This window comes from Brassica napus, chromosome C1 (assembly GCF_020379485.1).
Source record: "Brassica napus cultivar Da-Ae chromosome C1, Da-Ae, whole genome shotgun sequence".
In the NCBI taxonomy this organism is placed as follows: Eukaryota; Viridiplantae; Streptophyta; class Magnoliopsida; order Brassicales; family Brassicaceae; genus Brassica; species Brassica napus.
In genome coordinates this window covers 30,380,363-30,404,734 of record NC_063444.1, presented here as the reverse complement: position 1 = coordinate 30,404,734, position 24,372 = coordinate 30,380,363, and the positions used below count along the sequence as shown (strand labels likewise).

At 36.8% G+C, this 24,372-nt stretch overlaps 1 protein-coding gene and 1 pseudogene across 2 annotated transcripts; both read left to right on the top strand.

Annotated features, from left to right (window-relative positions):
- Nucleotides 1-189: 189 nt before the first annotated feature.
- On the top strand, nucleotides 190-2,787 carry LOC106376645 (annotated as a pseudogene).
- A 19,234-nt stretch (nucleotides 2,788-22,021) lies between these two features.
- On the top strand, nucleotides 22,022-24,121 carry LOC106376646. Of its 2 annotated transcripts, none has more exons than XM_013816748.3 (2): nucleotides 22,022-22,277; nucleotides 22,568-24,121. In XM_013816748.3, exon 2 carries the CDS (start codon nucleotides 22,764-22,766, stop codon nucleotides 23,823-23,825), a length of 1,062 nt encoding a protein of 353 aa, XP_013672202.2. In that variant the 5' UTR covers nucleotides 22,022-22,277; nucleotides 22,568-22,763; the 3' UTR covers nucleotides 23,826-24,121. The 2 variants fall into 2 exon arrangements, with proteins under 2 accessions (XP_013672202.2, XP_022550779.2); XM_022695058.2 differs by having other exon boundaries at nucleotides 22,042-22,423.
- Nucleotides 24,122-24,372: the final 251 nt, after the last annotated feature.

Genomic DNA, 24,372 nt, shown 5'->3' with positions numbered 1-24,372 from the left:
ATGAAACAAAATTTGATTAGTTTATTCAAAAACATATGCATGTTTTGTGGCAACTTTCTATTCCTTAACAACGGGGAAAAAGGCATCAAGTGTCTTAGAACCGTCGGATCAGTCTAACGGTCAAGAAAACTTCATAGAACATTCTGGAAACATGAAGCACAATGCGTATAAAAGAAAACCTCAAGCGCTCTCTCTCTCCCACACACCATAAACTCAATCCTAATTCTGCTCTTCGCCTTCACAAGTCTTAGCTGAAGTTTTTCTGAGAATGTCTGGAAAAGGAGAAGGGCCTGCGATCGGAATCGATCTGGGAACGACTTACTCGTGCGTCGGAGTATGGCAACACGACCGTGTCGAGATCATCGCTAATGACCAAGGCAACAGGACGACTCCGTCTTACGTGGCCTTCACCGACTCCGAGAGATTGATTGGTGATGCCGCCAAGAACCAAGTCGCCATGAACCCGATTAACACCGTCTTCGGTACGTAATCTCAGCTTCGATGATTAGGTTTATAGAAAGATCTTAATTGAATATTTATGACATTGTGGTTCTGATTTACGTTTGTTGATTTTGATATTCTAAAGTTGTGATTCTTTTGCCATTCTTATTTAGATATGTGTTGTGATTGATCTAGTAGATCTGTGTTGTTTAAATTGGATCCATTGTGTTGATTTTTCTTCTCTGAACTGTTTCGAATCTGTGGCAACTGCCAAGAGATTGATTGGTCGAATAGGATGCTTCATTCTGATTTTGATTTGTTGTTTTTTTTCTTTTAGGGGCTATAGTTGCAGGATTGGTTTTGTTTTGATTATACCGGTTCTGATTTTGATCTGTGTTGTTTATGTGTGTTGATTTTGCTTCTCTGAATTGTGTGAATCAACTCTTGTTTTGGTATTTGTTAATTGTGACAGATGCAAAGAGATTGATTGGTCGAAGATTCAGTGACTCATCTGTCCAAAGCGACATGAAGCTATGGCCTTTCAAGATCATCCCTGGTCCTGCCGACAAACCCATGATCGTCGTCAACTACAAAGGCGAAGAGAAACAGTTTGCCGCTGAGGAGATCTCTTCCATGGTTCTCATTAAGATGCGTGAGATCGCTGAAGCTTACCTTGGTGTCACCATCAAAAACGCTGTGGTCACTGTTCCCGCTTACTTCAACGACTCTCAGCGTCAAGCCACAAAGGACGCTGGTGTCATCGCTGGTTTGAATGTCATGCGTATCATCAACGAGCCCACAGCAGCTGCCATTGCCTATGGTCTTGACAAGAAGGCGACCAGTGTTGGAGAGAAGAATGTCTTGATTTTTGATCTTGGTGGTGGTACTTTTGATGTCTCTCTTCTCACCATTGAAGAAGGTATCTTTGAGGTCAAAGCTACACTCATCTTGGTGGCGAAGATTTTGACAACAGGATGGTTAACCATTTTGTCCAAGAGTTTAAGAGGAAGAGCAAGAAGGACATTAGCGGTAACCCTAGAGCTCTTAGGAGGTTGAGGACTGCCTGCGAGAGAGCAAAGAGGACTCTTTCTTCCACCGCTCAGACCACCATCGAGATTGACTCTTTATTTGAGGGGATTGATTTCTATTCGGCACTCACTCGTGCTAGGTTCGAAGAGCTCAACATGGATCTTTTCAGGAAGTGTATGGAGCCTGTAGAGAAGTGTCTACGTGATGCTAAGATGGACAAGAGCACAGTCCACGATGTTGTCCTTGTCGGAGGTTCTACACGTATCCCAAAAGTCCAACAGCTTCTCCAAGATCTCTTCAATGGTAAAGAGCTTTGCAAATCCATTAACCCTGACGAGGCTGTGGCTTATGGTGCAGCGGTTCAGGGTGCTATTCTTAGCGGTGAAGGCAATGAGAAGGTGCAAGACCTTCTTCTCTTGGACGTGACTCCTCTCTCTCTTGGTCTTGAAACCGCAGGTGGAGTTATGACGACCTTGATCCAGAGAAACACAACTATTCCGACTAAAAAGGAGCAGGTTTTCTCCACCTACGCAGACAACCAGCCAGGTGTGTTGATCCAGGTCTACGAAGGTGAGAGAGCTAGAACCAAAGACAACAACCTCCTCGGAAAGTTTGAGCTCTCCGGCATCCCTCCTGCTCCACGTGGTGTCCCTCAGATCACGGTCTGTTTCGACATTGATGCAAACGGCATCCTCAATGTCTCTGCCGAGGACAAGACCACTGGCCAAAAGAACAAGATCACGATCACCAACGACAAGGGTCGCTTGTCAAAGGACGAGATCGAGAAGATGGTGCAAGAAGCTGAGAAGTACAAGTCTGAGGATGAGGAGCACAAGAAGAAGGTCGAAGCCAAGAATGCTCTTGAGAACTATGCTTACAACATGAGAAACACCATCCGTGATGACAAGATCGGTGAGAAGCTTCCTGCTGCAGACAAGAAGAAGATTGAGGATTCCGTTGAGGAGGCAATCCAATGGCTTGATGCTAACCAATTGGCCGAAGCAGACGAGTTTGAAGACAAGATGAAAGAGTTGGAGAGTGTGTGCAACCCCATCATTGCTAAGATGTATCAAGGAGCTGGTGGTGAAGCAGGTGGTCCTGCTGATGATGAAGCTCCTCCTGCTGCTGGAGGTGCTGGTCCCAAGATTGAGGAAGTCGACTAAACTGCTTCTTTAGTTTTCCAGTCTCAATTTTAGTCTTGTATGGTTTAATGTTTTGCTTCTTTTTTTTTTTCTAGTTATGTACTTTATCTTCTGTGGACCTTATTGCGAATTGAGTTGCGGTTTAAACTTAACGATTGCAGAATTTTGTTTTTTATTGGTCTCTCTGTTTCTGTGGTTCCAAATTTTTAATTGCTTTAGAGGGTTTTATTGGTTTCTGCATTTTAATGGATTTGTAAATCCAAACTAAATGTAGTGTTATTGGTTCTATTATTTTAAAATTCACATTCAAATCTATAGTTATTGGTTTTATGATTTTAAAATAAAATTTAGAATCATGTGTTATTCAATAATAAAGATTTGTGTATGGATTTAATTTGAAACTAGATTTGATTGGATTTGTAACTATTTTTAAGAATAAAATACAAAGGATCAAATATTGGGTTTAACCTTGTTATTTTGGTTGGATTTGTTTTATATTGTTTTTTTTTCATTCTTTATAGTTTTGTGTCCCAACAAACATCGGTTGATGCATTACTTCAAATTTTATACATTGTTTTTTGCTATGTTAAAAACATGCACTAAGCACATGTCCATACAAACATATTGTATAATGCATACGATAATGAAAAAGAGATGCAACGAGAGATGTATTCCATATGAACGTATCCCTACCAATTGTGTGCGATCAGCTTTTGATGCTTAGCAAAATGAAAAAGAGGCAAGAAAGATGATGAATGGTGGAGAAGATGAAGTCGTCGATAAGTTCCGAGAATACTCCGATGAGATTTCTGAAAAGATAACAAGTAAATCTGTTTTGTCAGAAATTTTTACTTTTGATCTGATCAAACTTCCGATAACATGGTGAAAAAATAGCTTGATCCGAATTTTCTGAGGTGATGCTGTGAAAAGTTTGTGACAATCCATGTTTTTGGAAGTTGCAGTCGGAGAACATAATGTTCTCTTGTAGTGCTTTATTTAGGTCTAGTTACAAATCCATTGATTTGTAACAATTCATTTATTTGATTTTAAAATACTCATATCAATAATTCTCAAATCTATTTATTTGATTTGAAAATCACTGGATTTATAGAATATTTAGAAATATAAAGAAAATTTATAAATCCACTAAACTACGAGAACCAATAACCCCCACTAAGAATTGCTCTGAAAATTTGAACTAGTAACTCTTGCTTTGATCTGTTTGTGTCATCTTCTTTCTCTTTCATCTTTACCTCATTGAAGTCTAGCTTCAGCCTGAATTACATTTCTGATGTTTTGACGATAGTGTATGTTATAAGCAGACTCCATACCAAAAATAGTTCTATCAACTTCATCGCCGTGGAGTTAAAGAAAATATCACAACTCACATTTACATAAAAACTAAGTTTTGATTGTTTAAACTAGTTTTTGGTTTTTGATTTTCAAGTTTTTGTTTTTAATTTTTAGCTTTTGGTTTTTAGATTTTAGATTTAGATTTTTGTTTGTTTTTGGTTTTGCTTGTACTTTTTAGTTTTTCTAGCCAATACATTATTTTAAAATAATACAAAAACTAGTTGATGTACCCCACAATGTGCGGATCAATATATATATATATATAATTTTTAGTTCTAAAGTTTATTTTATTAAAAAATTATTTTATTAGATACAAATTTTAAATTAATATTATAAGTCATAAAATTTCAATATTCATATTGGTAATTAATATATTAAATTATTTTATTTTGTTTCATAGTTTATTTACGAATGTAGATTTTTGACCAAATTTTTTCTATAGTAGAAATCAAATTAAGAAACTTGGATTTGAAATTAAATTAGGTGTTATTGGTTTATATATTTTAATTGATTTAGAAATCCGTGTAGTATTTATAAATTCAAGTAAAATATGCAGATTTTTAAATTTTTTCGGATTAGTATTTACAAATCTGAAGGTTTTTCCTCGGATTTGAGTCTTGTATTCTTAACAAAAAAATCCAAAAAAAAATCATTCAATTCTATTATAAAATCAAATTTCTTACTAAATTCGTACGATTGAATAACACTTGATTTGATATAGAATTTATGAATCATTAAACCAATAACACATGATTTTAATACAGATTTGAAAATCATAGAACCAATAACACTAGATTTAGTTCAGATTTTCAAATCCATTAAAATAAAACAACCAATAACCCCCACTTAGTGTATTTGGACTGAAAAGAAATCCGGTGACAATGAAAGTATTATAAATAATCACAGCCCATAAAATATCAACAAAATAATAATAACCTAAGGGTGTTCAATAGAGTAAAACCGAACCATTTAAAACCGAACTGAACCAAAATAGAACAAATAGTTTGGATTTCGTAATAACGAATAAACCGAATGAATGTTATTTTAAAAAAAATCCGCAGTATTTGGATATGGTTTAGTATATTATCCAATCCAACTGAATAAACCGAAGAAATCGATTAATTAAAATATATTAGTATACTTATATATATATATATATTAGTATACTTATATATATTATAATATTTATAATAAGAATCAGAAAAACTGTCTATAATACTAATCATAAAAATCATAAAAATATAAGATAAATATTCTCCAAAAAAAATATAAGGCAAACGTAATTATGATATTATCGTTAGACATTGTTAATATATATTTATCAATTAAATGTTGATAATTATATATTAAAATACATTTTTAAAATAATATTTGTATATCAGTAGAATAGCTTAATGTTTATTAATTATCTTAAATATCATGATAAATATATATATATATAAAAATTATCTAATAATATTCATAAAACTAATGATTTATCATAAAATCATGAAAAAATGATAAGTAATCAAATTCACTAAAATTATGAAGAAAATAACAAGTAAAAAAATTCACTTCTCAAATAATAGTATAGATAGATAACAATAAAATATAAAGAAGTTACCATTAAAATTTTTCAAAATATAATGATTGTTATTTAAAAATAAAAATACATTAACATATTTTTAAATTATTTTAGTTCTAATACTATACTAAAATATAATCATATAATACCTATAAATTTACAAAAATAAAAATATTTCAAATTTTGACACTAGTTATAAATTTTCTTATATAAATTATATTTTATTTTTAAAAACTTGAATGGCTTTTTTTCAATATTATTTTAAATATATTTTATTTATAAAACACATTATGTTTTACAATTTTTAGTTATTTTTTAATGTGTCTAATAATATTACATTATTTACAATTAATTAATATATATATAAATATCTAAATTTATTTTACAGATTTGAAACACAAATAAAATATTGTTTAAATGAGAATCTCATGTACACAAACTTGTATGAGAATTTTATCTTAATGAAAACATTATTTATTAATTTTTAATTAATTAAAATGTAGTACTTTCTACAAAAAGAAACAAAAATCAATTTTTTTCTATAGAATCCCAGAAAAGTTGATTTTGAGTTTTCTTCATAAATTGGTTAAACATTTCAAAAACGTTACACAAAACTCTAGGGAGTCTATTTATTGAAAATTTTGGTTGGCAAATCAAATAATTTTTACAAACAAATATAAGCGAAAAAGTAAAAGCTAAAACTTGATTGGATGAAAAATAGGTTTTGCAAAAAACGAAAACTAAAACAAAAACCACAGATCACGTAAGTTATCCCATAATTTCTCACAAAACAAAAGTAACATTTAGAACAAGCATTGCAAGTAAAGAAAAAAAAAGAGAACCCTAGGCGTCGCCCCTCCCCTAACGCATTCGATGTTGTGTTAGTCGCTCCTTTTCTTTTATCTGACTTTTCATTTTTATCTGATGGCGCTTCCTTTAGACCTCTTCGGTTCTTCATATTTCATATCTGGCCGTGAAAACTCGATTCAAGAGTTTCTCGAACTTCTGGAGGCATGGCGAACTGAGTTAGGAAGGTGGTTGTCGCCAGAGGCGGCTTTTAGGGTGGGATATCTGATGGAACATTTTTTCCATTGCCAACCCATGTGAGGCAAAAATCAAAAGCCAAAAGAGTTACGAAGAAAATACCATTCGACCCGGTCATAGGCTTTAATGATGTCCGCCATTATCACCATATATGTCTAAGAGACTCTTTTCGAGATTTCAACAAATACATAATCTCATTTGCAATGAGTATCTTATCAGATATCATGCGGCCATGATGAAGGCTGATTGTGATTCAGAAACCATTGAATCCAAGATTGGTTTCAGTCTAAACACCAGAATTGTTGGGATAAGCTTGAAGAAAGCTTGAGAAGCAAGTTTCCTAATCCTATTGAGTTTGTGATTATCTAAAGGATTAGGAAATATTCTAAATAATATATACCTAATGAGTTTAGGAGTTTTAGTTTAATATATAAGGAGATGCAAGGGTGTTGCATAACTTAAGAGTTTATGAGTTTGAGAGCTTGAGGTTTTGAGATAGTTTCCTCAAGAGATTAATAAGAAGAGTTCTTATTTGAGAGTTCAAACAATCTTATATTCGAGACTTGATTTCTAGATTTGGTATCAGAGCAAAACAGAGATCATGAGTGAAATCGTACCAGCGATTGATAAGATAAAGGAAGGCGGTGGTTCTTCTTCTATTAAGTGCCTGATGCTTACCTCAACTAATTATACAGTATGGGCTATGAGGATGAAGATTACCCTGCGAGTACACAAAGCCTGGGAGGCAATAAAGATCGAAACAGCAAGTGTCGATAAAAACGACCTAGCTTTAGCTTTGTTGTTCCAGTCAATACCCGAATCGCTAATTCTCCAAGTAGGGGAGCTTGAAAAAGCTAAACAAGTATGGGATGCCATCAAAGCAAGATATGTGGGAGCTGAACGAGTAAGAGAAGCGAGATTACAGACGTTAATGAATGAATTCGACAGATTAAAGATGAAGGAAACCGAGAGCATTGATGACTTCGGGGGAAAATTATCAGAACTTGCGTCTAAATCGTCTGCCCTAGGAGTTATTATTGAAGAGACAAAACTTGTGAAGAAGTTTCTCTCAAGTTTACCCCGAAAGAAATACATACATATAGTTGCTTCGCTTGAGCAAGTCTTAGATCTAAATATAGTCAACTTTGAAGACATTATTGGTCGTCTAAAAGCATACGAGGAGAGGATCTTTGATGATGAAGATGGTGACGATGATCAAACGAAGTTGATGTATGCGACTAACGACGGGAAAAATAGTCAGGTCAATCACTCGTCGCAGGATCAATCAAACCGTTGTCCGCAAGAAAACAACTACTATGGTGATTCTTTTCGAGGACGAGGCAGAGGTGGACGTTCTTTCTACAGAGGACGAGGACGTGGACGGTACAATGGAGGAAGAGGATACAATGGAGGAGGATATAACGGAGGAAGGGGCTACACTGAACGAGACGCCTCTAAAATAACATGTTTCAGGTGTGATAAGATCGGTCACTTTGTAGCCCAATGTCCAGATCTCCTTCTCAAGCTGCAGGAAGTGCAAGAAACCGACAACACTGACACACACGAGGCCGACGAGCTGATGATGCATGAGGTAGTGTTTTTGAATGAAAAGAACGTTCTACCCGAAAAATATGGAGAAAAGTCTGAAAACATATGGTATCTGGATAATGGGGCAAGCAATCACATGACTGGAGATCGAAGATACTTCTCATATGTTGATAATACTATTACCGGCAAGGTAAGGTTTGGGGACGACTCGAGAATAAATATTAAAGGCAAGGGAACAATATCATTTACGGATATGAATGGAGAAGCAAGAAAGATGACAGACGTTTACTTTATTCCAGAATTGAAGAGTAATATCATAAGCTTGGGTCAAGCTACAGAAGCTGGTTGTGATATAAGACTAAAAGGAGAAGAGCTAACAATGCATGATCATCATGGGAAGTTACTTGTGAAAGCAAAACGATCATCAGACAGATTATATAAGGTTCACATGGGAATAAGGAGTAATGCACGCCTGAACCTATCATCAACAACTGAATCAAAACGTTGGCATGCACGGTTAGGACACATAAATTTTGAGTCTCTGAAAGGAATGATACAGAAGAAGCTCGTACTTAGCATCCCAAGTATAAATATTGAGAAGGAGGTATGTGGATCGTGTTTACTTGGCAAGCAAGCAAGACATTTGTTCCCTAAGTCTACTACTTACCGAGCAAGCGACATACTGGAATTGCTTCACGGAGACTTGTGCGGACCCATAACACCGAGAACACCCAATGAAAATAGGTACATCTTTGTAGTCATTGATGACAATACCAGATACATGTGGACTATGCTCTTAAAGACAAAGGATGAAGCGTTCATAAGGTTTCAGAAGTTCAAAGCGGTAGTAGAAAGAGAGACGGGAAAGAAGATAGGAACTTTCAGAACAGACCGAGGAGGAGAGTTCGTGTCCAAAAATTTCAATTCTTTCTGCGAAAGCTATGGCATCAAGAGGCATCTAACAGCCCCATACACACCGCAACAGAACGGGGTTGTGGAGCGGAGAAACAGAACGATGATGGAGATGGAAAGAAGTATTCTAAAACACATGCACATGCCAAACTATCTTTGGGGCGAAGCCATAAGACACTCGACATATCTTCTTAACCGAGTTGCTACAAGAGCATTGAATGAAAAGACGCCATATGAAGGACTACGGGGTAAGAAACCAAGTATTGAACACTTAAGAGTGTTCGGATGCATAGCCTATGCAAAAGTAGACGCAAAACTCCTAAAGAAACTGGATGATCGAGCACGTATGCTTGTAAACCTAGGGACGGAGCCAGGATCTAAAGCATACAGATTGCTTGACCCACAAACCCGAAAGATAGTAGTCAGCAGAGATGTCATCTTTGATGAGACCAGAGGTTGGAATTGGAGTATAGATGACACGGAAGATCAAAACACCAACAGCTTTGAAGTGATACTTGGAGAGTATGGGAATCATGGGATCGATGATCATCTTAAAGATGATATACTACGACTGAAACAAGACATCAATGAAGTAACCATCGCACAACCATTCATGGATACTGATCATGATGATCAAGAAGAGGTGATAGAAGAAGAAATGCAGATACTGAGAAGGTCAGAGAGACAACATACGAGACCAAAATACCTTGATAATTATGTACTGCTTGCGGAAGAGCTCGGATAAGAGGTACTTATGTTTCTTAACAATGAGCCACACAACTTTGGTGAGGCCAAGGACTCAAAAGAATGGAGACGAGCGTGTGAAGAAGAGATAAGCTCCATTGACAAGGATAAAACGTGGGTTTTGGTGGATTTACCATTCGGAGCAAAGGCAATTGGTCTAAAGTGAGTTTTCAAAATCAAAAGAAACTCAGACGGAAGCATTAACAAGTACAAATCAAGGCTGGTAGCTAAGGGATATGTGCAACGACATGGAATTGATTTTGACGAAGTCTTTGCCCTAGTAGCACGTCTTGGGACAATAATACTACTCGTGAATCTAGCAGCAGCAAACAGATGGGAGGTTCATCACCTGGACGTCAAAACAACATTCTTGCACGGAGAATTGAAGGAAACCGTTTACGTTACGCAACCTGAAGGATATGAGAAACAAGGAGAAGAAGGAAAGGTGTATAAACTCAACAAAGCATTATATGGTTTGAGACAAGCACCACAGGCTTGGAACAATAAACTGAATCAGATTTTATGCGAGCTAAAGTTCGAAAAGTGTTCTAAGGAACCCTCGGTCTATCATAAGACAGTAAACGGTGAGCTACTAGTTGTCGCAGTCTATGTTGATGACTTATTCGTGACCGGCACAAAGACTGAAATCATTAGAGAATTCAAAGAAAACATGGCTACAAAATTCGACATGAGCGATCTTGGTAAACTCACCTATTACCTTGGTATAGAAGTCTGTCAGCATGAGAAAGGAATCACTTTGGTACAAAGAAGTTATGCGTCTAAAATACTAGAGGAAGATGGAATGGAGAAGTGTAATCCCGTCTGTATACCAATGGAACAAGGATTGAAGCTATCTAAGGCAGAGCACGAAAAAGAAATCGATCCAACGAGATTCAGAAAGAACATAGGGTGCTTACGTTACCTCCTCCATACCCGACCAGATCTATCTTACAGTGTAGGAGTTCTGTCACGCTATATGCAAAGCCCAAGAGAATCCCATGGAGCTGCGATGAAACAGGTCTTGAGATATCTGCGAGGAAGCCTCTCATACGGTTTAACTTTCGAGCGTTCAACATCAAGAGTGCCAAGGCTTATAGGGTATAGCGACATCAGCTATGTGTCTGATCCAGATGATGGGAGAAGCACGACAGGTCACATTTTCTACTTAGGAGACAGTCCGATCACGTGGAGCTCACAGAAACAAGACACGGTTGCATTGTCGTTCTGCGAGGTTGAGTTCATGGCAGGAACAGAGGCTGCAAGACAAGCTATTTGGTTGTAAGATTTACTATGTGAGATCACGGGCCAATCAAGTGAAAGAGTGATCATTCGGATTGATAACCAATCTGCAATAGCATTGACACGAAACCCGGTCTTTCACGGAAGGAGTAAGCATATACACAAGAGATACCATTTTATAAGAGAGTGTGTTGAGAATGGTCAAGTAGGAGTAGAGTATGTAGCTGGAGAGAAGCAAAAGGCCGATATACTAACCAAGGCATTAGGAAGAATCAAATTCAAGGAGATGAAAGAGTTTATTGGGATGAAGGATCTGGAGAATGAAAGCTTCAAGCTTAAACGGGAGAATGTTGGGATAAGCTTGAAAAAAGCTTGAGAAGCAAGTTTCCTAATCCTATTGAGTTTGTGATTATCTAAAGGATTAGGAAATATTCTAAATAATATATACCTAATGAGTTTAGGAGTTTTAATTTAATATATAAGGAGATGCAAGGGTATTGCATAACTTAAGAGTTTATGAGTTTGAGAGCTTGAGGTTTTGAGATATTTTCCTCAAGAGATTAATAAGAAGAGTTCTTATTTGAGATTTCAAACAATCTTATATTCGAGACTTGATTTCTAGAAGAATTTTACTAATGATCTTATACATCATGTTCATGTTACATAAACCAATAGGACAGAACTCCAATAAAGATTGCGATATATCAGTCAGAATCAACAAAGGTTTGTTTTGTTTACGTACGAGTGCATAGATGTAGGGTAGACGAAACACCTAACTTCAGAGATGATATCAGGACCAATAAATCCCAACACCAATAGCTCTGGTAGAAACGGGCTGTGAGCCCGTCATTTTCTGTAATCCCCCGTGTCAAAGCATCATTCATGGCAGGTGTAACTATTGACTCAAAACTCTCACAAATCTCATCAGATGAATAAGTACAATATAATATATACATAATACTGTAGAAATTTTCAGCATGACTACCAGCAGTATCACCTTTGTATACCGTACTTTCATGATATTTGATTATAGTAATACTATTTCTAACATATCTAGTCTTTGTAATAGAATGATAGAATTTTCTATTACGATCACAAACGTTGAGCATGTATTTCCTTTTTTAAAAACCAGTAAGTGTCATCTGCTTTATAAGCTTGGGCAAGTTCTTTCTTTAAATATGTAATCCTGTCCGGAGTGGTATTCAGAGAACTTATGGCCTGATCCAACACACTCTTCAGCTCTTCAACGCGTCTGGAGGAATTGAGATTCAAATTTCTTTTACAAAAAGCTAGGGATTTACGACAATCCTTAATTCGTGTAGTGATACCCCCTCACACCTGCAGGTCTCGATTCATTCCATCCTTTAGCTACATTATCCCAGAAATCATCACAATGCAGTAGAAGTTTGTCAAAATGAAACATCTTTCTTCTCTTAGAACGTGTAGAGTTTATTGTCTTAATAACAGGTCGGTGATCTGACCCATACAACTTGAGGAACTCTGATTCAGTGTTTGGAAAAGCCGTTTCCCAATCACCATTAACAATGACACGATCTAAACATGATCGGATTGTATGCTTATATCGTTTCCCCACCCATGAGATCCCTTTTGTGTTGTAAGTCAGTGAGTTACATGAAATGTACATGTTTCAAAAATCCTGAAAATATTTTTCATCACGGAGCCGACCTCCTTTCTTTTCTTGGTTAGAGAGAATTTCATTGAAATCACCTACTAGATCCAAAGGCCTTGTCTTGTGGTTACCATTCTTTCTATTCTTTTCAACAACACATGGTGATACTTAAGGTTTGGATCACCATAAATACAAAATAAGTAGAAAACCATATCATCAGATTTCACTTCAACCTTAACATTCTTACATCCCAAAACAAATCCCAAAAAAAATTGCTGACATAAACCTCCTTCTTCCCAAATAAAGATAAGCCACCACTCCTACCAACAGAAGGAACTGAGAAAAAATTATCAAATTCTAAGACAACAACTAAGTCACACACTCAATACAACTACTATACTTTCAAAAATGAAGAAAATATCAGGGGAAACAGAATGACATATTTCTTTGACTCGCGGTTCAGCCAGCAGTCCACATGCCCCATGAAGATAGCAAATTGGAACTTCCAGGGCCTTGGTGGGAGTCTGGAATTGGTGATCTCGAACTGGAAGACTCCTCTTGGCAGTTCTTCTTGCCATCGGGATTCAGGACCATCCCTTGGAATGGATGTGGTAGACTTTGCAGAGCTTCATCCATCTCATCCCTCTTACGCTTATTCAAAGCCCTTTGCCTTTCATATGCAACAATTATGTCAATGTAATCAATATCAATATCTTTACCTTTCAAGAGCATCCTCTGTTATGTGGTAATTTCCTCTTCTGTTGCAACCGACCCTTCCAAACCCGTATTTGATCAATGATGGCGTCAATGACTTGCTTTGTTGTGTGAGGAAGAGTTTCTTCCCTAATAGGTAAATATGAATCATTTCCATCATCATTATCATCATCTTCATTATCAGAGACTGCGTGTGGATCATCATCCTAACTAAATCCCCAAAGAGGACAATCCTTTGCCTAAGCATACTACATCGTTGGCAAAAGGATCTGAGGCGTATTCTCATTCACCCCAAAATGAAAATTTCTCGGAAATCGCAAAGGGTTACTGATATTTCAAAGCACTCGATCCCAGAAGAAATCCACCCTAGTTGAATTTTCATTGAAATCCACATCCACCATAGGTGTCAATATATCACCAATGAAATGGATCATTGATCTTGTGAGATATTGCAGTAGAATGCCTCTAGTCTATATCCAAAATCCAAGAATTTTGGAAGTATCGTCCAAAAGGTTAGACACCCGTAACATACCGAGTTGTGATATATGGAAAAGCTTAAGAGAATTGATTTGGCTACTAATATATTATGTTTTTGGCACATCCCCTATATATTATTTGTGAAACATTACAACTTATTTTTGTAGCCACGTGTCATCACTAGGATGATTCTTAGAATTATTAGAGAAATATGTTGGTCCATCTAATTATATAATAAGTTTTTTATTAAACTAACCATAAATTCATTATTAATGTCATTTATTATTTCCTTAAATAAAGATTACGGAATTTCCTAATGTGGCTAAAGTATATATGACAATTAATGATTTTGAATAATAAAGATCTGATAAAAAAATAATGTATCTTCTATCAAATTTGTTTAATTTTAAACTATTAAAATAATTTAAAAAAATCACAATAACCATATTATAAAAAATTTAGATTTTTCTGTATATGTTATATTTTGAATTTTAAAAAATGACTATAAATTACTAAAACTGTTAAAAGTCTCACATTCAAATTTTGCGATCCATGGTTTAAAATTTTTGTTATGACAAAATAAAAATGATTACCATATAAATAAAAGTCTAACTTAATTAATCATTAAGATTTAAAATATAAATGTATATATATCATTCTAAATTAAACTATAAACCATATTGAATAAATAAATATTTTAATTTCAAAATTTACTTTGAATAATTATTTTTGATAAAAGTTTTGAACTAACATTGATAATTTTTTTTAAATTATAAATTACTAAAATTATTAATCCCACAATGAAAATTTTGTTATCAGTAATTTAAAGTTTTTGCTATTAAAGATACACATGATCAAAAAAACATATGAGTAGAAAGCATCATTTAATAGACATTAATATTAAAAATATAATATGTTTGTTAATATCATTTAAATTTAATTACATATCCTATCAAATTTTTTAAAAAATTGTTTGGATTAATAAATTTGATTTATACATTCGCACTAATTTAATTATATATGTAATAGTTACTGAGTTTTAATTATTCAATATATATTTATTATTTCAGAATATGTAAGAACATATAATACATAAAATAATTTTTATATATAATGTTTATCCCGCGCAAGGCGCGGGTCTTAATCTAGTTATATGTATTTCTTACTAATAGTTTTCAAGGTTTTATCGAGTGTTTTTAGTTCTTTTCGAGTCATAATAGGTCTAGAGTTGCATTGGATGAGAAATGGACCAGCTAGAGGAAAGATGAGAAAAAGTATGAAATTGAAGTCTTTCGCGCAGAACAGTCAACCGGAGCAGCGTAAGAGTCTGCTCCAGCGACAGAGATAAAAAAGGAAATTTCCAAATATTTCGGGATTGAGGATTTGAGGTATTTGCTGACGAAGAAGGAGGCGAAACCAAGGCTACTCCAATGGATCTAATTACTACAGGAATTTGATTTAGAAATCAAGGACAAAAAGGGCATTGAGAATGGCGTTGCAGATCATCTCTCCAGAATGAAGATAGATGGAGATACAACACTTGATGACATCCTTCCAGTCGAGCATGTCTACTCGTCAGTCTGGGAAGCGTCACAGAACAACCGCTCCGTCCAGTTTGCTCCAGCGCTCTGGAACACCTTGTCTGTGCGATCAAAAAGCAACATCCCAATCTTCCATGGTTTACTGAGATCGCCAACTATCTGGCTGCTGAGAAAGAACCTGTCAAATTCACTGGCAATGATAAACAGAAATTTCTAAGAGGAGCAAGACATTACTATTGGGGTGAACCCTATCTGTACCGTAGTTGCAAGGATGGAGTATTCCGACGATGTGTATCTGAGTCTGAGATTCCAGGAATCCTCTATCACTGTCATGGTTCCTCTTATGCAGGGCACTTTGCGACATTTAAAACCGTGTCTAAGATCCTTCAAGCCGGTTTTTGGTGGCCAACAATGTTCCAAGATGCCCATTCCTAAATCTCTAGATGTTTTTCTCCAACCGTTGATAGAAGAGCTAAATCAATTGTGGTCAGAAGGGGTGAGGACGTACGATTGTTCCTTGAAAAACAATTTTACGATGCGAGCAGTTCTGCTGTGGACGATAAGTGATTTCCCTGCTTATGGGATGTTGTCTGGCTGGACAACACATGGAAGATTATCTTGTCCATATTGTCTTGGATCGACGGATGCTTTTCAACTAAAGAATGGTAGGAAGAGTTGTTGGTTTGACTGTCATCGTCGCTTTCTTCCACTTGCCCATCCGTACAGAAGAAATAAGACATTGTTTCGGCACAAAAAAATTGTCAGAGACGGTCCTCCTCCATATCTCACCGGCCAGCAGATCGAAGCAGACATTGATTATTACGGAGCTCAGGAAACAGTTAAAGTTGGAGGAAATTGGCATGTTCCTGGAAATATGCCTGATGGGTATGGTGTGTCTCACAATTGGCATAAGAAGAGTATATTTTGGGAGCTACCCTATTGGAAGGATCTTCTCTTACGCCACAATCTGGATGTCATGCATATTGAGAAGAACTTTTTTGAGAACATCATGAATACATTACTTAACGTCCCTGGGAAGACAAAAGATAACAAAAAGTCAAGGATGGACTTACCTGATATTTGCTCAAGAAGTGAGTTACATATCAAGAGCAATGGAAACGTTCATGTTCCCATCTTCCGGTTGTCATCAGAAGCCAAAACAACCTTGTTTGACTGGGTTGCATCAGAAGTTAAGTTTCCTGATGGTTATGTTTCAAATCTGTCAAGATGTGTTGAACGAGGTCAAAAGTTCTCCGGAATGAAGAGTCATGATTGTCATGTGTTTATGCAACGACTACTTCCATTTGCTTTTGCCGAGATCCTTCCAGCAAATGTCCATGAAGCACTTGCAGGTAATTATAATTTATAATATATATACATATGTTATGAAATATTATTAATTTGATTACTTTTGCAATATACAGCCATCGGCGCTTTTTTCAGAGATCTCAGCACACGTACGTTCAAGGAAGAAGTCATCGAACAACTTCATCATAACATTCCGATCATATTGTGCAACCTGGAGAAGATATTTCCTCCTTCATTTTTTTACGTCATGGAGCATCTAGTTGTCCACCTACCGTATGAAGCATTGCTTTGTGGACCTGTTCACAACGGATGGATGTATGCGTATGAGCGACAGATGAAACATTTGAAGGGGAAAGCAAGAAATCTTGCAAAGGTGGAAGGTTCAATAGTTTCGGGGAGTTTGACAGCCGAAACATCTAACTTCACATCATACTACTTTGCTCCAACTGTTCGTACGAGGAAAAGAGTTCCTAGAAGATATGATGATGGTGGAGTACCGACATCATATCCAATTGATGGTGTTCCTGACATTTTCTGCCAAATTGCACGGTTTGGTGGTAAAACGAAAGAAGTATGGTGGTCATGTGAAGAGGATAAACATAGTGCCCACACTTATATTCTGCTCAACTGCGAGGATGCAGTGACCCGTTACTTTGAAAGGTAAATATTTTTGTGAATGTTAATTATATGAATTGAAGTTAATTATGTATGACCTGATTATTTGTTTAATTTGCAGCATGTTTGTATCTCAAGTTGAAGAAGCAATACAAGGAATATCTGCAACTGATGTGGACACACGTAAAGATAAGCACTTTGTCAAGTGGTTAAAATCACAGGTACGTAATATATCTCATACATTGATTAATTAAGTAAGTGTTTTGATACTTCAATATTAATTAAGAATAACTGCTTTTTGCAGGTTGATTATGACGATCCTTATTATCCCGTATGGTTTCACGAATTGGTTCAAGGTCCAGTTGCAAAGGTCACCACATCACCTATGTATTTCACACGAGGATTTACCTTTCACACATACGAGTATGGGAGACATCGGGCAACGAGTAACTACGGGATATGTGTGAAAGTTGAAACGGACTTTTACGGGATCTTGCAGGAGATTATTGAAGTGGAATTTCCGGGGTTATTGAAGCTAAAATGCGTCCTCTTCAAATGTGAATGGTTCGATCCTGTTGTGAACCGAGGGATTCGGTATAACAAATTTGGTGTTGTGGGTGTCAATTTTGGGAGAAGATACAACAAATTTGAGCCTTTCATTTTAGCTTCACAAGCCGAGCAAGTTAGCTTCCTTCCTTATCCTCGGCTTCGAACTTCCGGGATAAACTGGTTAGCTGCTATCAAAATTACACCTCGTGGACGCATTGTCGCTGGAGAAGAACCGCCCTTGCAAGAAGAAGACGCTATCAATGAAGTTGAGGTACCAGAACAACCAACTGATGAAATCCTTTTGATCGACCCGCAAAACTTTCAATATGAAGATATTCCCGAAGATGCGACAGATGAAGCACGTGAAGACGAGTTCGAGAGAAGCGACGATGATGATTGTAATGATAGTGATGAGAACGAAAACGATTTAGAGTGATGTAATATTGATGAGAACGAAAACGATTTAGAGTGATGTAATATATGTCTCTGATGTTGTATTTCTCTATTGTAACGTATGTTTAAAGAAAAATTGTTTTTTTACCATCCTAATGTATGTGTAACAAATGTTATTTTATATAATATGTATTTGTGTTAGTTTCAAAAAAATTATTTGGAGTTTTAGGGTTTTAGAGTTTAAGTTGGAGAAAGAGCACAAAGTAGTAGAGAAGAGATATGATGTTAGATGATATGTGACTTTGGGGTTTAGGGATTTCATTCTTGGTGCTTAGGGTTACGCGTTGTAAAATCGTCGTAAATGGTTATTTATTCCACGTAATTTCGTCGTAAATGGAAAAACGCGGGCCTGGTAACTTCGTCGTAAACGCGGGCCTGGTAAATTCGTCGTAAACCGATGTTTCGACGTAATTTCGTCGTAAATCGAAAAACGCGGACCTGGTAACTTCGTCGTAAATGAAAAAACGCGGGCCTGGTAACTTCGTCGTAATATTACGTCGCGTTTACGACGAATCCTTTTCTATATATTGAGATGCCGAGACGAGGCTGCCTCGTTCATTCCTCCCAAACTCCTCTCCTCTCCCTCTAAGGTACATTCTCTTTCCTCTTTTTTTTTTTTTGAGTTAGTGTACGTTATTAATTAGTTTAGGTGATTATTTAGATAATTAGTTTAGGTGATTAGTTAGATGACGGAATACTATAGTTTAGGTGATTAGTTAGGTAACAGAATAATTTTTTAATTATGTCGTCATAATTGATTAAATTTATTTAAATTTTTTTTAGATGGCTCCTAAAAGGAAACCAGCAGCACCTACTTATGCCCAGTTGTTTGGCGATGGTTCCGGTACATCTTCTTCCGGTCCATCGTGTTCCGATGCAGTTCCAGACTCTCAGACTTCTTAGAGAGTTTTTTCGAGTCCTCCTCTTCCACCGCATATGCCTCCACCTCCTCCTCCAGCGGCTGCACCTGAGCCTGTCCCAGAAGGTGCAGTTCATCCGGATTTGCTCCCTTCGCGAGATATACAGTGGAGTATTTGCTTGCCCAGCCTGGACGAGAGGGTTTGGATGTTCTAGACCCCGATAGACCCTGAGGAACTTATTGGTAAGTTATTAATTTTTATTACTTTAAAATTTAATTAATTTTTATTTTCTAACGGTTAAATTGTTTTTTTTTTCAGGTTTGGGGCTAACAATCGTGTTAGCCGGAGCGTTTCGGCGACGATTAAGGGTTACTACGACGGGGCATACCCGAACTGGAGCAAGACACCAAATCACGTTAAGATCACGTGGTTTAAATGTTTTGCGGTAAGATTTTTAAATTTAATTAAATTTTCACTTTTAAATATATATATATATATATATATATATAATTTTATTATTAATTGTATTTTTTTCAAAAATTTTATGTTTCAGCAAAAGTGGCATTGGTTTTGGGAATCACCGAGAGGGTGAAGGGGGAATTCGTTGCAAAGGCAAAGATACGCCTCTGCAACACAGTCTCTGATTGGAAGGACAAGTGGGAGATCTACGGGTATGAGGGAAAGCCCACTGAGCTCACGACGGATGTGTGGGATGGCCTCATCGCCTATTGGGAGCACCCCTCTTCGATCAAAAAGGCCAATTCGTGCTCGGCTTCTCGAAAGACGAAGGATAAAGATGGTCATTTGCCCATGCTTCACAGAACCGGACAAAAACCTCATGCAGGAGTCCGTCTAGAAGCTGTAAGTTTTGTTTTAAATATATATTTTAAAATATTTAATTAATATAATTTATAATATTTAATTTAATTTTTTTTGGTGGTTCGAGAAGACGGGAGTCTTACCTTCTCTGTCTGACCTATTCAAGATGACTCACGCCACATCCGACAGAGTTTTTGTGGATCCTGCATCTGAGAAACTCTTCCAAACAGTGGCTGGTCGGATTGAAGAACGGGAGACGCAACTAACCCAGGAGTCTCCCGATGGATTACCAGTCACATTGTCCACCGAAGAGGTCGACAGAATCTTCGAAGAGGTACAACTTAAAATTTTTGTTTACATTATTTTAAATATTTTAACATAATTAACTATATTAATATATGTTTTGATTTTATAGGTGGCTCCTAAAAAGAAGGGACGTATAGTCGGTATAGGCTCTGTTAACGAAGTTGCAAGGGCAACTTCGTCATACACTTCGAGACGGGATGAAGAGACTGCTCAGATGAAGGCTCGAATGGATAGCCAGCAGGTTCGTTTAGACTCTCTTGAGGATTTGCTAGACGTGATGGCCGTGGGAAACCCGGTTATGCAGAGAATGTTGAGTGAGAGACGAGCCGCTCTTGGAATGCCACCACGAGATCCTCAAGAGTCTGATCCAACCCGTCAACAGCCGAGCAACCCCACCAACTACTTCGAGAATATGTAGTTTTTTTTATTTTTCTGTTTGTATTATGAATTTAAATATTATTGTATGACTTTTTAAAATATGTTTTCCAATTTCATATTTCGTTTTAAAATTTAAATTATTTAAATTCTGAATATTAAATATAAATTAAAATATATTATATACTAATTAATAATAATATAATAAGAAACGATGTAAACTCCTCGTAAACATTACATGGAGTTTACATCGAATGTTTACGAGTGATTAACATCGAAATATTTACGAGGGTTTTACATCGAAATGTTTACGAGTGATTTACAACGAAAGTATTTACGTGTGCTTTACATCGAAATAATTACGTGGGCTTTACGACGAATGCTTACGTGTCGTTTACGACGAATCCTTTCCCTGCGCTTTACGAGGAATATATTTCGTCGTAAACGTAACGAGTCGTTTACGACGAAACCTCTGTTACGACGGACGTTTAACAACGAAACGTCTTTCGACGTTAATTCGTCGTAACACCCCGTTTACGACGAATTTACAAAGAATACTGCCCTAGTAAAAAATATGTTTTTTTGTAGTGCAATATGATTTTGTTATTTCAAATTTGATATCTTTTAGAAAAAGAAACAAAATATTGTCAAATTATATTATGTTTTTAAAATAAAAAAAATAGTAGTTACAAAAAAAAAATTAAAATTTTTTTTTTAACATCGTTAGCCAAACCCTAAATCATAAACCCTAAATCTTTGGGTGAACCCTAAACCCTTGGATAAATGGTAAACTCTAAATCAAAAACACTAAACACTAAAACACTAAACCCTAAACCCTAAACTCTTGAGTGTTTTAGTGTTTAGTATTTTTGATTTAGAGTTTAGGATTTATCCAAGAGTTTAGGGTTTAAGGTTTAGGGATTGGTTTAGTGTTTTGTCGACGATGTTAAAAAATTTTTTAAAAAAATATTTTTTTGTAACTGCTACTATTTTTTATTTATTGGTTTTTAGTATTTTATTCTAAAACATAATATAACTTGACAATATTTTGTTTTTTTTTTTTTAAATATATTGAATATGAAACAACTTAATCACATTGGTTGGTGAACCTAGCCAAGAATAAGTGTCAGATTTATTATTTAACAAAATTAATTTGTCTATGATTCTTCTTTTCAAATCCAGTTAACTCCTCGGATATAACTTTTTTTGCCAAGTTTGACTCTGTTAAAAATCTCACAGTTGAATCTACTTTCTGTCCAAAAACAGGAGGGGGGATACAAACTGGGAAACAGACAAACGCCGCCAGGGTGGAGCCACAGAAACAAATCTATTATTAAAAAGAAAAAAAGAAAGAATCAGGCAACCCGGACAACACATAAAATACAAAATCCGAACCCGGGTGAGAGAGTTATCGGGTATCACAGCTGGAAACAGCCTGTCACCAACGGAGAGTCTCTTCCTCTTATCTTTTTTTCTGCCTTGCCTTTCCTGTTCACGCCCCATTCCTTAATCTCTCCTCTCCCGTCTCCGATTCTTAGGGTTTTCTTCGATCTTCTTCCTCCCGGCGCTCAGATCTTCCCCGTTCTAGCTCTTTGGATCCAGATTCTCCTCCTTGTAAGCTCGAATTTTTTTGTTGGTTGAATTAAGGATTCGTTCGTTTTAGCGTTGCTGAGTCGTCTCGTTGTTCCTCTGCGTTGGATCTGGTTGTATTTGATATCTTCGTGGTTGCATTATGCGCCCTTGTGCGAATCTGTCGAGAGGTATTGACTTTGGTTGAGAATGTCTTTCTTTTCGGTAGTCTTTTTTGTTCTTCAAGGTTGCTGTGTGTTTCAAAACAAAAACAAAATTATTCCTGTCTTCTTATGAAAGTTTTAATCAGAGATTCATCCTTGTGGTTTGTTCAGTTTATGTAGGTAACAACAACAACACACATATCAAGTGCTAGAGTCAAAATCACAAAAAGTTTGTGTATCGGGTGATCTGATCTGGGCTCCTCTTTGAAGCTGGTATCTAATCTGGAGAGAAGGCGCAGCTAGTGGCTAGAGAACTTTTGTGCATCCATGCTGGTAGAGAGCATGCGTGGATACTGTCTTTTGGGTGATGCCCCTGACAAAATTAGTTCCCGATGCATTCGGCGTGCTGACCATCTCTCTAGTCGCTCTGCTTATTCTTCTCGGTCTCCTTTGTATCGCCTACTCCTTCTACTTCCAGTCTCACGTTCGTAAGCTTGCCTTTACTCAGCTTGGTTACTTCACCGGTCCTTGGATTATCCGAATCACTTTCATTCTCTTTGCTATTTGGTGGGCTCTTGGTGAGATCTTCCGGTTGAGTTTGTTTAGGCTGCTGAGCGGCTTGGATCTCAGATGGCAACAAAACCTCTGCAAATGGTACATCGTTTCCAATCTAGGGTTTGCGGAGCCTTGTCTCTTTCTGACTCTCATGTTTCTTCTGCGCGCTCCTTTGAAGATGGAGTCTGGGGCTTTGAGTGGGAAGTGGAACAGGAACACTGCGTGTTACACTTTTCTTTATTGTCTACCCATGCTTGCTCTTCAACTTGCGCTTGTTTTATCCGAGTCACGCCTAAACGGTGGTAGTGGCTCTTATGTAAAGCTCTCACGCCCCTTCACTAGAACCTATTCCCGAGTTACTATTGATCACGCTGAGGTTGCGTTATGCACCTATCCTCTACTGAGTACCATCATCCTCGGTGTGTTTGCAGCCGTACTAACAACTTACTTGTTCTGGCTTGGAAGGCAGATACTGAAACTGGTGATCAATAAGCGTCTGCAGAAGAGGGTATACACTTTGATATTCTCTGTCTTTAGTTTCCTTCCGTTGAGGATAGCTATGCTCTGTTTGTCGGTTCTCGCAAGTGCAGACAAGATTGTGTTCGAAGCCCTTTCATTCTTAGCCTTCTTGTCCCTCTTCTGCTTTTGTGTGGTTTCCATTTCCTTGCTTGTCTACTTCCCGGTTTCTGATTCAATGGCCCTGAGAGGTCTAAGGGACATAGATGGAGATGATAGTAGGGCTGTGACTGAAGAACGCAGCGGTGCTCTTTTGCTTGCACCACAGAACGAGGATAGCTTGAGCTTAAGAGGTCGGAGATCTTCTTCACAGGAGAGGTATGTGGAACTCAGCCTATTTCTTGAAGCTGAGAATTAAAATTGTCGGAAGGCTGTTTCTTTGGCTTTTGGCTATGTTTATGTACAGATTCCTGGTGAAACAAGCAGAGAGAGAGAAAGAGGGGTTAGTTAAAAGACTTAAGTGTGCGCAAAAAAGGCATAATTCAGTTTTGTGGCAAAGACAACTTTGACTGTAAAGGAGGGTTTGGGGGATTTAACTCTTGTGAGGGTTTGTTGTTTGAAATGTTTTCTGCTTGATGGATCATATTTTTGTACCTTTATTTTGTGATCAGTTTTGATTTAGAAAAAACAAAACACAAAACTGATTTCGTTCTTCATAGCATCCTCAGCATAAGGATTTAGCCAATTTGGCATCACCTAATCCAATATAATGCTCAAAAGAAAGAATGACGAGGGCATCAACCCAAAAATAGACAAAGTGATTATTATGTTAGGTTAAGGAGACTCCCATGACACAATTCAGAACTAGGAGTAGGATGACCCAATTATACAATTCGGAATTAGGAGGATGTCTTTGTTTTTATTTTGTTTTCCTATTGTATAGGATAATCGAAAGGCGCATCAGC